General features: G+C 38.1%; 1 protein-coding gene across 2 annotated transcripts in view; it reads right to left on the bottom strand.

Annotated features, from left to right (window-relative positions):
- The window catches only part of ITGB1 (integrin subunit beta 1), a 43,097-nt gene that overhangs the window by 7,110 nt on the left and 20,058 nt on the right, over positions 1 to 15,929 (bottom strand). For both annotated transcript variants that reach the window (XM_064398291.1, XM_064398370.1), the window contains exons 4-15: positions 14,450 to 14,672; positions 12,273 to 12,443; positions 11,735 to 11,973; positions 10,373 to 10,528; positions 9,279 to 9,374; positions 8,433 to 8,522; positions 7,654 to 7,794; positions 7,320 to 7,522; positions 6,099 to 6,337; positions 4,416 to 4,638; positions 3,436 to 3,668; positions 1,103 to 1,269 (exon numbers count right to left, since the gene is read on the bottom strand). In XM_064398291.1, the coding sequence (XP_064254361.1) occupies positions 1,103 to 1,269; positions 3,436 to 3,668; positions 4,416 to 4,638; positions 6,099 to 6,337; positions 7,320 to 7,522; positions 7,654 to 7,794; positions 8,433 to 8,522; positions 9,279 to 9,374; positions 10,373 to 10,528; positions 11,735 to 11,973; positions 12,273 to 12,443; positions 14,450 to 14,672 (2,181 nt within the window). The remainder of the gene's footprint in view (positions 1 to 1,102; positions 1,270 to 3,435; positions 3,669 to 4,415; positions 4,639 to 6,098; positions 6,338 to 7,319; positions 7,523 to 7,653; positions 7,795 to 8,432; positions 8,523 to 9,278; positions 9,375 to 10,372; positions 10,529 to 11,734; positions 11,974 to 12,272; positions 12,444 to 14,449; positions 14,673 to 15,929) is intronic.

Below are 15,929 nucleotides of genomic sequence, written 5' to 3'. Positions count from 1 at the left end.
CCTAGGACCTGCTCTATTATGTATCCACACATCTAGAAAAAAACCTAAAAAATCACTTGTAGAATAGTTTAAGCCAGTACTGGCAGTATTAGTAAGTAAGAAATCTCACTGTCAAACGCAGTTAAAAATTTTCAAGCTGCATTCTTGAAAACCCCACAATCAAAGCAGAAGTAGTACACTGAGCAAGACTCAAACTGTGATTAACGGACTGTGACACACAGTGAGTTTGAAGTAACATGCAAAGGGGAAAAAAAGGAAAGAAAATGAAAGGAGATACAAACTGAGACTTAGAGACCAGCTTTACGTCCATAGTTTGGATTCTTGAAATTGTTAATAGGGCTCTTGTATATTGGATTTTCTTGCTGAAGTAAAAGAAATGGTCAATGTCGAATAATTCAACAGGAAAAAAAAGCAACATTCTCAACTATCACTGAAAAGGAATCATGCTGTATATAAAGTGTTAGTAATTTTTTTTCCCCAGTATGAGGTTAATCAATTTACTTAAATGAAACCAAAAGGCTTCCTAGGACAATTCTTTAAAAAGATATTTTCTCATCAAGCACATGGGGGCGTTGACTTCTACAGAACTGTAGTGAAAGGGCTCTTGATCTTGAACTCCTGACACTGCCCAGAGGCAGCGATTCCATATTCTGTGGAAGCCTACACACCACAGGCTTGTTTTTCTTGCCCACTTCTCTGTTGACAAAGAGCTGGGGAGATTTCAACAAACCAGCACCAGCCATGACTTTGTGACTTTATGGAAATCTCCCAACTAACCCTGTGTGAGTATTTACAAGATTTCCTCAATCAGTGCAAAATTTTCTTCTTTGCTTTCTACAGAAGTGACTCATCTTTGTAATAAACGTTTTAATCATAGGCTGTAAAGCGTGGTAGAACTGCAAAGCTGAACTGTTCTGTCACCATCACATTTCCTCTCTGAAATGTTATTTAAACCTGAGTTACTACTCTCTTTTCTGCCTCAAGAAACACCTCTCCAAGAGGACTGGTAATAATCTGAAACACTTTGAAGCACATGAACAAAAATCTTCTATTTTTCCTCTGCTACTGCAGCTTCTATACATAGAAAAGCTTCTTGACTCACCGTATCCCACTTGGCATTCATCTTCTCCTTTTCAAATTTAGCAAATTCTCTTCTGTCATGAATGATCATTAGTAGTTTCCAAATCAATAATAATGCAAGTCCAATAAGAACAATTCCAGCAACCACACCAGCTACAATGGGAATGATGTCAGGACCGCTGGGACACTCTGGGGAACAAAGCAAGGGAAACATGATTTTCCAAAATGGTAAAGGTAATGCGTATCAGAAGCTGTTAATGTTTGATTTTGTACTGAAGCCAGTATTTTGAGTATCAGATATGCCAATACTACTTTTCTTTCAAATAACAGAATTTTTGGAATATGTACATACTGTAACATTCCAGCTTATTTTTATCCTTCTAATTTGTGTTTGATCTTAGCAACAGAACAACCTGTTCTGAAGACAAAGTCTATACACTGCTAACCCCTTCAGCTAATTATTTACAGTATTGAGAGTAAAATAACTGGCAATTGTATTTAAACATGCAAGAGCTCCAAGTCAAAGCTGTGGCAGCTGGAGCACAAATGCTGACGAGCAGAACAGGCCCCACACACAGAAACAGAATATCCTGAGTTGGAAGGGATCCACAAGGATCATTGAGTCCAACTCCTGCCCCTGCACAGAGTCCAACTCCTGCCCCTGCACAGGGAAGTCCCAAGAGTCACACCCTGTGCCTGAGAACACTGTCCAAACACTTCTTGAACTCTGTCAGGCTGGTGCTGTGATCACTTCCCTGGGGAGCCTGTTCCAGTGCCCAACCATGCCCTGGGTGAAGAACCTTTCCTAACATCCCACCAAAACCTTCCCTGACACAACTTCAGGCCATTCCCTTGGGTCCTGTCACTGGTCACCACAGAGATCAGTCAGTATGTGCCCCTCCTCTTCCCCTCACAAAGAAGCCATAGACTGTTATGAGATGCAAGGTGATTTAAAGTGGCTGACACAGAAATAATAATCCTCCAAACTAAAATCCAAAACCACTATTAACATAAATTCCCAATAATCACAAACTGAAGAAAGGCTTTTGCAGAGCTCAGTGCACAGACTGAAGGAGTCAGAAGCAAATTAATGCAAGTCCTGTGCAATAGAACAACTGTGGACAGAACACAGCTTCCCCCACACTGCAGACTCCCTGCCTTCATAGCTGCCTCTGCAGGAGTGAGGAAAGTGGGAAGGGACACGACAGGAATTCCTTGGGAGCCAGTAAGGAACAAGGGTCTGCTCCACAGAACACAGCTCTACCGGCCAGAGCTTGTTCCTTCAGCTCTTGGATGGCACAAATTAAGGTGCCTCCTTGTGCATGATGTCCTTGATTCACCTTTGAGCTAAGGCAGAAGTTTGTACATGAAAAGGTCAGGCCCCAAAAGCATAGGGCATGTATAGCTTGTCTAGGAGACAGACCTCAAGTTCCTTCTCTATACTGTGGACTACTTTTGTACAGAATTTAAAGCATTCTGAATGAAAGCAGTATTTATTTCTGACAGCCACTAGCCACGGGATTGTGTTAAGTCATGATCATCAAAATGATCAATTCTGAAAATTCTCAAGTATATAATACAGCACTAAATCTACAATACGTGTATTTTCCATCAGGCTTTTAAGTATCAGGAGACCACAAACTGCTAATGTACAGAACCATAAATTCTGCACTGTTAGATGCAATATCCAGTGATTCAAACTAACAATACTCTTGGTAAATAAATGGTAAATTACTGGTGGAGGTAGAGAATTGTTCTCACTTTTTTTTTTTTCTAACAGAAGATTGATCTACGAGGGATTAACTAAACAAAATTATTTTGGGATCTATTATCGAAGGTACCACAGTCAAGTAAAAACAAAAGGTTTTCAGCATAAAAAAGTTCAAGCAGTTTGCAGCATAATACACAATTTTAGTAGACTGATCCCAAATTATTAAGAAAAAAAGGAACGAAACCCCACAGACACCATTGTTTATAACCCGGAGCAGAAGCCTAGTAAAAAAAATTATCAAAATTTATCTAAAAAATAAAATTTATCTAAATATCTCTCCTTGTTACAGGAGAGATAAAGTAAGTCAGAGTACATCAAGTGCAAACAGGAAATGCTTCAACAAATACATATCTGATTTACCTTTTGTTTTTGAAAAATAGAATCTGTTTCTATCAGCCCAAGGGTTTGAAAAATCTAGATCTAGGGAGACATATGTTTTTCTAAAGCCACTCAGACAACACAACTGTCACTTGGGTAACAGGCACCTGTTTCTGTGTGCATTTAACTCACCAAAATGGACCAGAGGCACCCAACAACTGCACCAATTAACAACAAAGGAGGAACAGGCAACACCACGCTCCTACCTGGGGTCTCCACCACGTGGACATTGGCTTCACCGTTTGAGTTGACAGAGTAAGTGAAGTAGAACCAGCAGTCATCAACGTCCTTCTCTTTGCAGTGGGACAGGGGGTCGGGCTGGCCGGGCTGCGGCAGCTTGTCCCGGCTCTCCACGCGCGTCATGTTGAAGTGCATGCACTCCTGGGAACACGTCTCCTTCTTCTCCCCCTTGTCGAAAGCTCTGCACTGAACACAGTCCCTGGGCAAGAACAAAACACAAGCAGTGCTTTTCAATGTGTGCATGGAAGGTTTCTAGCATTTAACCTCAAGAAATGTTATGGAGAAAACACAGGGGGAAAAGCCCAAGAAAACCAACCATAAAGGTTAGGAAAAAAATAAAGACATGGAGTTGTACCAGTCAGAACATTTATATACCTTGAGATTAACAAAAGTCCTTTTCAAAACCTCCTCTTTCCCTGAATGACCCAGAGGTTTCAAGGATAGAAAAAACCCCAAACTTTTTCAACATCTCTACCTGGGAAATGAATACTCTCAGAGAAGGCACTGTAAGAAAAGAGTACTTACAGTGGAACACAACAGGTTAAAAAGAACAAATTCAGTGATGAGCTTTACAATGGGGTATCACTGAATAATTCATTGAAAAAGGCAGATTGAACAGGGTTTTTATACTAAAAAGACCAATTTTTTTTTCTCAGCATGAAGTGAGTTGCACATGAATCCACTTAGCCACTAATCCTAAACATATTTCAAACTTTTCATGCAGAAAACGCTAGGTTTCTAAAAACCTGGATTTCCAAAGGGAAGGAAATCCACAGGTCTAGGTTTAGTTATTGACTGTCAAGTTAGTAATTTCAGTAGTATTTTTTAAAGCAAAAACCTCAGCTGAAGTTTTACCTATCAAAAGCTTTTTTTTTTTTTTTTAAATCCTCACATATCACAAACTGAAAATGCACAGAAGCTGGGACTTGGTTTTCTGGGTACGTACTTGTGCTCTGCACAGACACCGAGGCAAGTCTGACACATTTCACAGGTGGGGCCTTGGAATTTGGGATCTGTACAGTTACAGGTGCCACATTCACAGGTTCCTCTTCCATTGCAGATCTGCCCATTGGATGCCATACAGGGTGTAGTATCCAAGGAACAATCGCAGGCGCTGCCAGTGAAGTTGGGGAAGCACTCGCACACTCTGCACTTGCAGATCCCATTTCCTGTGCAGCAAAAAGGCATTGCAATGAAATAAAGTCTAATATAAAAACATCTGTGACAGTGAGAAATAAATGTTCACCACCTCAGGGTAGATAAAAGAAAAAGAAACCATGGTGAGATAATGAAGAATGCATTAAGAAGTACAAAATAAATTTTAGCTCCTTGAAAGACTACTTGGAGGCATTTGTCCCCTTTTCCCATTCTCCTATACATTTGGATTTCTTTTCATAAACGAAATAACAAGACTCAGGAATATCAGATCAAGAATAGTATAATGTGATGACCATATCCCCTGGGTGGAGAAGCATGACAGCACTGCTTCAGTTCACAATCTTGTATGCATTGACTGCTATATGAAAATATAGATCAATATAGACCACTACAGACAAATTCACTGCTCCTGTCTTCACATCTATCACTATACAAATGTATAAAGCAAGACTTAAAAAGATGAGGAATGCACTGAGTATTTAAACCAGAAAAATGAAACAGCTTTTGCTCCACAGGACACCAATGTGCTGCTGTACTTCTGACCTCACACACCCAGCCCAACTTCACGCTCCTTTATACTCTCTGCACAAGAAACAAGATGCCTTTATACTGATCTGGATGACAAGGAAAGGTCTTTGGCTATACTCCTCTTCTCCAGTGAATGAAGTGTTTCAGTCAACACTTCCCTGTCACTGTGTATTCTGGAACATCACCACCATTGCTCCCATCCTTTGCAGAGCAATAGTGGATTCTGAGCAAATCAGACAAATGAGGTATTCTCATCACTCAGTTAGAGCTTAGTGGCTTCTCTGTTTTATTTTTGCAGCACAGACAACATGGAGGTAGTAGTTATATTCCCACCAGATACTTCCACATGCAAAGCAGCAAAATAATTTAGACACTGGCTGCTGAATGGTTTTTAAAATTGCTTTTGATTTCAGGAATTAACTATCATCAAAGTCTTGCTTGAAGTGCTTAAGGTGTTTTTCTAGATCTTGCACATTCTGGTCTTCACTTACCTTTCAGAACAGTGTCAAGCAGTTCACTGGTATCCTGTCAAGCACCAAGGTTAAGCACTCACTATTACAAATAAGCTGAGGGCATTCTCTCTATTGACACAGTGCTTACACTGAGCCAGTACAACATTACAATCCCAGGACAGTTGTCTCAGCCTTCTTTACTGAAATACCTGAGGGTAATTCTGTAATAAACAGCAGAAGTCAAGTTCACTTTACACCCTCCTTGGAGCTGTGATTGAAGGAAGGTGAAATGTGCATTACCAGACTACATTTCCAGAGGGCCGTTTTATTAACTGACAAGTGTTTGCAATCACTAAATCTGTGAGTGTCCTCATCTCTGTTATTAAGTGGTTTTGAGCTTTCACCTAAAGGATCCCTACTCTGCTGGGTAAGAAGACAGACTTGTAAACTGCTGACCAGCTTTTCCTGCAGAAAGCTGAAGCATCTCTCACCTCCACAGATTAAACCATTTGATCGATCACAGTTGAAGTTGTCACATTCACAGTATTTGCCAGAATACACCTCATTGGTGTTCTCCCTTTTCTTGCACACACATTGTCCACAAATGCATTCTCCATTGTTACTGCAGATTTCTGTGCTGTTCTCCCTCCTGCAGTAAGCATCCATATCCTCACTATTTACTTCATCTGTGCTACATTCACATAGTCTTCCGATACGTCCTTCATTACATCTGCAAGGTAAAAGCATGACTGAAAATGTAACCTTAATTGAAAGTCACCAAAAAAAAAAAAGGCCACAAGAATAGCACAAAGAACAGCAGTAAAAGTGACTACTCTCTCAAGGGATGCTCCAACCTAAACTTCAAATGAGGTTTCCAGCAGACACCTATGTACCAGTTCTTGAAGGCACTGGAACAAACTGGACGAAGTTGCTTTTATACTGATTATCTTATCTGATATTCCAGGTGAGAGACTGTGTGTCACTCCCTCTAACTAAACTGTCACATAATCATTATTAATCCCTCTCATGTGACAGAACAATAATTATTTCTCAAGTGACAACAACTGTTCCCTGTAGCTGCTGTTGTATTTCAGTGCAAAGGTTTCCTATGAACAGCAATTAAGAAGGAGAGTAGATGATCTTCAGAGCTGCCAAACTGAGATCTTCAGGGATCAGCATGTCTCATTATTGAGCGCAGGGTACAGATGAGCAAATGGAGGTTGCTCTTGTTCCCATCTGTGATCGACAGACTGTTACACGGTGTCCACCAGAGACAACAGATCATTGGGAAAGTGCTGCATGTACAAAAACAAAAGGCTGTGCTTACCCACAGGCCTGTTCTCACCCATGTGAAACCAAGTGGACACCAGTGACAGTGACACCAAGGAGAAGTTTTTCTACACATAGATGGGAAAATCTGTTCTCTTGATTTAAAAAGGAACACCAAAAACCGATCTATATCCTTTAAAGTACTGACTCAAGGCCAAATTTGAATTCTGACTCATACAATAATGCTGATCTAATGATCAACATTTAAGCATATGGATTATTTGCAGAGATATGGCAGTATTTCAGAGTATCCGAAAAGAAACAGGCCTGTAACAGCAATTCTTGTTCTTTAACAAAAAAAAATTAGTAAACCCTCATTAAGGAAACAAAGATCTTGCTCATATTTCTCTTTACAAAAATAAAGAAAACTTCTATTTATTTACCTGCATGCACCACATTCAAATGTTCCATTGCCTGCATGGCAGGCTGGACTATTAGGTTCTCCTTCACTCTGACACTGACACTCACAGATGAACTGGAGATTAATTTCAACTTCTTCCGTGAATCCCAGTGGTTTAATTTTAATTGTTTCATTTTGTTCTTTCTTTGGACATTCATTAGCTGTTATATTAATCTCAAATCTAACCTGCAAAAAAAAAAAAAAAAGAGTGTCATGTTACTACAAGGAGTTTTGTCTGTACTATTAAAAAGAAAGGGTGTGTTGGACATTTTAAGTGCATTTTGTATTTGAGCAGCAGCACATATAGTCTGAGTTACCTCATCTCCAATTGAAATGTTAGAACACTTCCTTCCATCTTCTTGTGTGTCATTCACTCCATTCTTGCAGAAAGACTTGTAACTGATTGTCACTCCTTTTGGTAGCTTAGTATTTTCCAGGATAACCTCTGAAGAAAGGGACTGAAACAACAGTTATCAGCTAACCTCAAACTGAGTTGCAGAAGTGTTCTGTTGAAGAACAGACATTATACAACTATGCCAGTCTAAGCACCCACCCCAGAGGCACACTGGGATTATTTAAGTTCCAATGTGCTGAGAAACACCAGCCCAGGGCTGCCCAAAGTCACTCTGTGGTGACTCCTTCCCATGTCTGAACTTGTTACAAGGTCAGGACAGGTTTCCACAGATGTTGGAGGCACTTGTTTACCCCATGTACTCCAAAGGAGAAGTGAGGCTCATTTACACACAATGCAGCAATGAAGAAAATATTGTGGGGCCAAACCCAAGAAAATAGCCTTTTTTGCTAACACTTGGAAAGAAGGTACAAGTGAAGAAACAGTGTGGGTTCTGGTTGTGAATTTTGTTTTTTGAAAGGGAAAATGTGGATTGTAAGTTTTCCTTGTAATGCCATTTTAAATGACTTTAAGAGTGTATCTTTTTACTCATCTAACCTCTTACTGCCATAGAGGCTTAATGTTTAGTCTGGTTTTACAGCAATGGAGTGTATTTATAGTGTAGAACACTAAGTAATCCACCTTAGAGCCTCTGCTTGAAAAGCTTAGGAGCGAGAAAAATTAATACATAAAATCTGAACTTACATTGTATGCATCAATGATCAGCTGAATCACATTGCTGGAATTTGAAGACAATGTTCCCACTGCTGATTTTGGTATCAAATTTTTCAGTTCCTTTCAATATTGACAAAAAAGAGGGAAAAGTACAATCTTACTAGAAAACAGAGTACAATTTGCAGTACAAATGGTGATATAATGTGTTAACTAGTCAAGTACTTCAGAAAATAAAGCTATGTTGCCAGTGATGAACACAATTTTTGAGGTTATACACAGCCTTACTGGCACAAACTCTGCATTTGTAAGAGAATACTAAGCTCTTCTCTTGTACAAGCTGACAACAATCTCTCTTCAACCATACTTAGAATACATTAAAAATAGGCAGGCATAATTTTCCAACAAAAATTTGAATACAGTTTTAAAAAGAACCCCAAAACCAAAAAAACAGGTTAAAAGAAGGAAAAATATGCATGTCCTTTACACAGTCATTTCCTATTGCATAATCACATCCAGCAGCTTAGTTAATTTTAAACATGGGATATATAAATAGAACAAAAGAGACAAAATATGTTCTTTCATAAGAGTGTCCCCTGATTCAGTGTCCACACCCCCCTCAGCTATTTTGATGTAAAAACGTTCACAAAAATTAGAACTGCAAATGTGCTCTCCACTCACTCATAGCTATAAAGAGTAGCAAGGAGAAGGGGCACTTTCTCACTGGAAATTACAGAGCCAGTTTTGATTTGAAGAAATAAAAAAAGCTTAATAATAAAGTATGTGGGCAGCAAAATATTAATTCCATGATCACTTACTTCCACAATTACTTTAATTTCAAGTAAGTAAATTTTAATGACTTCAGAGTAATTTCTTTACCTTATAGACTGCCTGAAACTCTTCAGTAACAGCAAAGATTGTCTGAATATTGTTCTCACTAAGTTTCTGTACCAGGTGAGCAATAGAGGGATAATCCTAAAAAAATAAAGCATAAAATTAAATTCCAATTTAAGACATGTTGCTAGAAAATAATCAAAAAGACTCTGACATCATAAACACAAATCGTCTTTAGAAACATACACAGAACTCCAGCTCATGTCACGGTTCTAAAGCAAAACAACCTCTGAAAACAGACATTGGTAAGAGTTCATATATGCCTCATGAAGATAGGTGTTTCTTCACATGGACATTATCACATTCCATGCCATACAAAAGCTTAAATCCTTACTCTCAATGACCTCAGAAAATTATCTTCAGTCCCTCAAAACCATTATTTTTTGCACTGTTTCACAAAGAAATGATGAAATAAAATGGAATTAATTTTAGGTTTTTATTGTACTATTTTCACTCAAAGTTAGGAATATATGAACGCACAAACTTGGTGAAGCTTATTGTGGTTACCCCCTCTGGTAAATGTTTCTCTTTGCATTTTTTGTCAGAACTCCCTCCCAGTAAACCACGAAGGCAATGTTAACCATACTCTTACCATAAACTTTGCATCATAAGATTTCAGTCTTAAAAAACGATTCAAGCAGATATTTTACAGTATTTTTCACTAGTAAACTATTCTGAAAATGAAGACTGGTGAAATGATAAAATAATGAAACAACCACCACAGTTTTCTAATGGACATACAAGTCCAGCTTAGGAGTTGGACTCTGTGACCCTTGTGCACCCCTTCCAACCCAGAATATTCTGTGATTCAGTGGGGCATACAGGACTACTAGTCATCAAAAAGGTAAAATCCAGCAACACATAATCATAGCATGACAGTTGCCATTTCCTGAAATTTTCCAATTAAGACTAGATTAATTCTTGCACATTTGCTTTAGTTTAACAAAAGTCACTTGATGCAAACAGATTCATTTTCTAAGACATAGTGGTCTGAAACGACACCAGATGACCCAATGAGTTCTTTTGAGCCTAAGCATCATAAAATATTCATTTCCCTAGAAGATGATATAAAGACTTACGTAATAGTGGCTCATTGTGTACACATTATTTTCCAGATGACATTTCCCATCATTTGGCAGAACAATTCCACCAAGTTTACCATCTCCTGCAAAGTGGAATCCAGCATCCGTGGAAAACACTAATAGTCTTGTAACATTCCTCCAGCCAATTTGTTCCTTAGGAAAAACCAAACATATTTTTGGTATTTTGTACCAATTTATTTTAAAGCATTGGGGAACCAACACTTGAGAGAGAAGTGCATGGAAAGGTAGAGACTTAGGAGAAGTCACATTGCAGAAGTGTTACCCTGGAAAACATTAATTCATGTAAACTTTGGAAACACTTGTGTTTCATTAAATGCCTGCTCCAAAACATCTGCTGCAGATTTTTCATCAAAGGCAAAAAAGATCCTTTTTGAGATAGACCCTGTTCAGTTCTCATTGGAGTATCTGAAGAGTGACAGGTTTAGAAACCAGGCTCTTCAGTGCCAGTTCCTCTCCTGTGCCATGACAGGCAGCTCCAGGATGCTGGTGTGCAGCAGTGCTGCAGTACTGAACTGCCCAGCATTGGACTCTCAAGAATCATCAGGCTTTGCCAACCTAGTGCACAGTGCTTGCCAGAGGACTGGCAAATGAGCATCCTGGCTCACAACTGCACAACTGTTTAATTATGTAAACTGCCCATTCCTATTTTTTAAAATTTATCCATGGAGTTGAAGCCCTAGCTAATTTAACAAAAGAAGACCATGTAAAAGTATCATATACTAAGTTACCACCAAAAAAACCCAAAAAGACTTATAATAAACACTGCATTTTAAATCAAGACTCCAGATCATTTATTTCAGAGTCTTGAATTCATTGATCAACAGCAAAAATAGTATGGAAACAAAGCAATAAACTTGGGTATTGCTTTTTTGGGAGTCCATTTTGTACAGGTGCATAGAAATGTCTGAAAAAATGACAGAAACAAAAAATACTTAGGCCTTCAAAAATACGTAAAAAACCAGTTTTCCATCTACTTTCTGAGAAACTAGTAGAAGTCACAATACACTAAATTTCTGCAACTACAAACACAAGAAGCTTACAGACCTTTCAAATAATCAGAATAATTGCTCACTCAGGATCTCATAAACTTTTAAGCACAACCCCACTCTTCCTCTACAGCAAACTTTAAAAGCTTTGTCTCTATGTGCTCTGATCACAACCTCTGTTTGGCACCTTCACGTTTTCCAGTTTCATTCACTCGCTGAATTCTTCCTCATCTACCCTGTTTTGCTCACAGGTGGTGACATATTCAAATGCCAGCCGTCATAAAACACTAAGGCTACATTCAAACAATTTCAACTAACAGAACAGTTAAAAAAAAATAAAATACACACTTACCCCACAAACTGCAACCTGCATTATTGCATCAAATCCACCTTCAGGAGAATCTAAGTTCCCAGAAATGTGCTGTTTGCCTACAAGTTCATTGAATTTGTTTCCTTCACTGGTAAGGCTGAGTACATTTTTATAGCTAAATGGACTTGTACAGTTCTGGTCCCCTGTACAAGGATTTCTGAGTTTGGCTGGTGTTGTACTTATGTAAGGCATCACAGTTTTCTCCACAAAAGAACCGAAGCCTAAGACAAGAACAATAAAATCCCTGTAAGCTGAATGGAAGTCTCATTTCTATTATCACACAACAGAATTCAAATGCATTATAGCTGAACTGACATCAGAAACAGCTCTTATACTGGTTTATGTCCCATCTTCTCCATCAATGCCAAATACTTTTATGCTGCCTTTGTATTAGAACATCTGCCATAATACTGCTAAACTGAAAAAAAAAATACACTTCATATACAACCATGTGAAAAACATCAGGAAGGAAACTTGGGAGAAAATTATTGTGTTTTCAGAATAGGCAAATCTTTCTTACCAATCCGAAAGTCTGAAGTGATTTTTTCCATCTCTAACATCAGAGCTGTTCCAAGACTTTTCACATTCTCTAAATCATCTTTCATAGAATAGGAGAGGTCCATAAGATAATAAAGGTCAATGGGGTAGTCTTCAGCTCTCTTGAATTTTAATGAAAATGTCTGGGGTTCCCCTGTTTCAGAGATTAAACAACAGACAGAAACCATTAAAAATTCCATAACTGCACTGGCAAGAAAAATGTCTTTCTAAGGAAAGGCTTCTAAATCCTTTTGAAGGTTTTGATTACAGGTGAGTAATTTTTTCTTCTGTTGACTGAAATGCTTAACATCAAATTATGATTAAAAAAAAAAGTCAGCATGTGTTTCTTTCAAATGTTCAACTTTCTATTTCTGAGGTACTTTATCTCCCCACAGAAATATTAGCATGCCAAAACCCAAGCTTCTTGTAGTTGCTGCAATTTCAAATCTTCATACTTGCAATCATTTTAAGAATGTTCCTAAGACCCAATGGCACAAATTTTCAACATTTATTTTCATCCAAGATGACTTCAGTAATTCTCAAAAGTTAAAAGACCACATTAACAGGTTTATTAAAAAAAAAATAGTTCTGGATGGAATATTGCAAGTTACTTTGCATCTACCAAGCTCAGAACACAGAACTGGCAGTGAGAGAACAAGTTAGTGTTTGTTGTGATTGTAAACCAGACCCTGCATTTTAGCTACAGAAGAATGCAGTCTCACTCTGATGCTGAAAGACAGTGCAGAAGGATTACACACCCATACCACACACCCCCTTTCCCAGAAACTGGAACTGTAATCTTCTGCCTATTTTATATGACATAAGGAATTAAATCGATAGGATTTCCCACTCCCCTCGGTCATTGAACTTAAATTATAGTATTGCTGCTACTTAAGTCTGCCAAAAAATTAGGAATCATTTGCTAAACATCAGCAAAATAAGTAAAGTGAGAAAAAACTTAAATGGGCAAGTTGAACTGCATATGGATCACACAGCTATGAAACATGGTTTTCACCAAAAAAACCCCAAACAACAAAAGGAGAAAAAAAGCTATACCACAAAAAACCCAGCACAAAAATCCTTAGCTATTATTTCAAAAAGCCTTATATTATTTCAAATATAACAGCAAGAAAAGAGAAGAAAGCAAGTATCTCTCTCTGCAGATTAGTTTTCAGTCCCTCAGAGAACTAATACCAACAGAAGTGCTTACAAACATCTTTTGGGTTATTAGATTCTGGTTGCCCAGGTCCCTGCTATGTTCTGATGAAGAAAATTCTGTGTCAACAGAGGAACAATAATTTGGTTTGAAGCAAAAAGGTTCACATTCGAAATAAATAGGAGCCATACCAAAATTGCAAAATAATTTTCATTACTTTTCTCTCTGCATCATGCTGAGCCTGCTTCACATCACCTTCCAATTATTACTGCAACTACCACCAAAGCAGCTGAACCCAAGTACAAGCTCTTCTTCCAGGAAAATACAAGGCAGCCGTTCAATGTGCCTACAGTACCTAGGAACTCTCCCTGAGGACAATCTCCATGGTGCTCAAGTGAACCACTCACCCTGTTCCTCCCCGCCCCCCCCATTTGAACTAGATAAAGTTCTCTTCAGGGGCTAGAAATGGTACACAACTACTTTGTGTTTTCATTTCTGTGGTTCTGTGCCCACATCTTTAGATCTGGAAGGTATTTTATGTAGCAATCCAAAAATTGTGCTGCATAACTACAAAACCACTTTGTTCAGACATGCAGACTTCAGGAAACAGCAGTGCTTCAAGCAAAAGGAAATGCTCTAGTAACTTGAAGATTTTGCTGACTCCTCTACTTCCATCCTACAGGCATGCTGTAGAAAATCAACTACAAAATACTGAAAACAAAACAATTTTACCTTTTTGATATATCTAACAATCCATGTTGCATATATTTTCCCCCAGGTTCTACTGGGAAAATAGAACAAATGATAATATCTAATCTCTCTCAAAAATCAAACAGTATTTGGAGTATATAAACACCTAGAGCTGAACTGAATGGCTCTGCTACCATTCACATTATCTGAAAAATAGTAATTTCTGTAACAAAATGGTTACACACGCAAATCAAAAAATGCAGACGTGGTGGTGGCAGAGAATCATCCCAAAACTGGAACGAAACTGCCCTTACCGACTCTTAGATGCAGTGATAATTTCTGTGGCTGGATCTGGGTAATGGCTTCTGGTTTCAGCTTCTCTGCAGCACCTTTCTTACGATTTGTTACTTCTCTATTTTCGAGCACCTGTTTGCTGCCTCTGGGATTCTCTATATCCTCCATAGGGCAGCCTTTACTCTTCAGTGCTGCCAAGTCATCACACCGGGCAGACGTTGGCTCTCCTTCTTGCAAAAAGTCCTAGAAAACACAGCAAAACAGAATCACATTTACAGCTGTGTGCAAGTTGTTATATTCTACCCACAACTGCTATTTCTACAATGATCACATCTATTTTTTTTTTTCCCAAAGGTCAGTCATAAAACACACGGTCTTGAAATATATTAAATGATACCACATATATTCAATGACTACTATTTACTCCTGGAGTTTGCATCTACTTATACTTATCTGTGTATAAGATGCAAGAGTGAAAAAAACAAAACACAATGCCATCTCCATCAGAAGTGGGACATCTGTTAAAACTGGCTATTCTAAAAGTGACTGCGAGTAGAAAAATCGTTTTTACATAGTTACTAATAATGTGAACCTACTCAGACGGCCTGCTTTTAACATTCTTTCCTTTTTTAATTAGGACATATAAGTGTACCTTGGTACTCCACAACAAAGTAACAGCTATATGCCAACAGAGCGGGGCAAAGACTCTTATTTTGGGGAAATTCAATCTGAAAATAACACCCATAAACAAAACCAATCCTTAACTTCATTCTCAACAACAAATTATCATTATATCAAAGCTTAGAAAAGCTCTAACCTCAAATATAAATAAATAAGGCTTGTAACTGACAAACATGGCAAGGCTGATTTTGCCCCCTCCCCTAAAATATGCATATAAATAAATGTATACTAAAGCTTGTCAGTTTTTGGTGACACAGACCTACAGGAAATCTGATGGCTCAAGGTGAAATTATAAAATCAGGCAATTTAATTAAATATTGCAAGTTTATAAGCCAGTTTGGGCAATAGTAAGTAGGCAATACATAGAAACAAAAATAAATTATCATCTCCTAGCAAGAAAAAGGAAAATTTCTCATTTTCAATAACAAACCTAACAAGAGCTATAGAAAATATTTTCTGCTGTTTCTAACCCGAAGAAGATATGCCAGCATACAGTGGTTATATCTTATATTTTGCAGTTTCCTGAACTTAATATTTCTTAACTTACCCTTTTTGTTTCATAATGAAACAAACTACCCACCCACACAAACCTATCTCCTACTCTTCAGGTCTACCAAAAGAAAACTAAATCTGAAAACCTTTCTTTTAGAAGAAAAATCCCCTTCAATCTCTTTCCCTACTCCATCTACATCTGTTTTAACTCTAATGACACTGGAAGACTATAATTAAGCATACTCAGACAGATTCCACATTGGAGCAATTTTAAATAACTATGAGACAGCTTACAGGGTCTGTGTGCACTTAGGATTTAGAAAAGGA

This window comes from Passer domesticus, chromosome 1 (genome assembly GCF_036417665.1).
Source record: "Passer domesticus isolate bPasDom1 chromosome 1, bPasDom1.hap1, whole genome shotgun sequence".
In the NCBI taxonomy this organism is placed as follows: Eukaryota; Metazoa; Chordata; class Aves; order Passeriformes; family Passeridae; genus Passer; species Passer domesticus.
The sequence above is the reverse complement of the archived record's forward strand: the minus strand, read 5'-3'. Positions and strand labels throughout refer to the sequence as shown.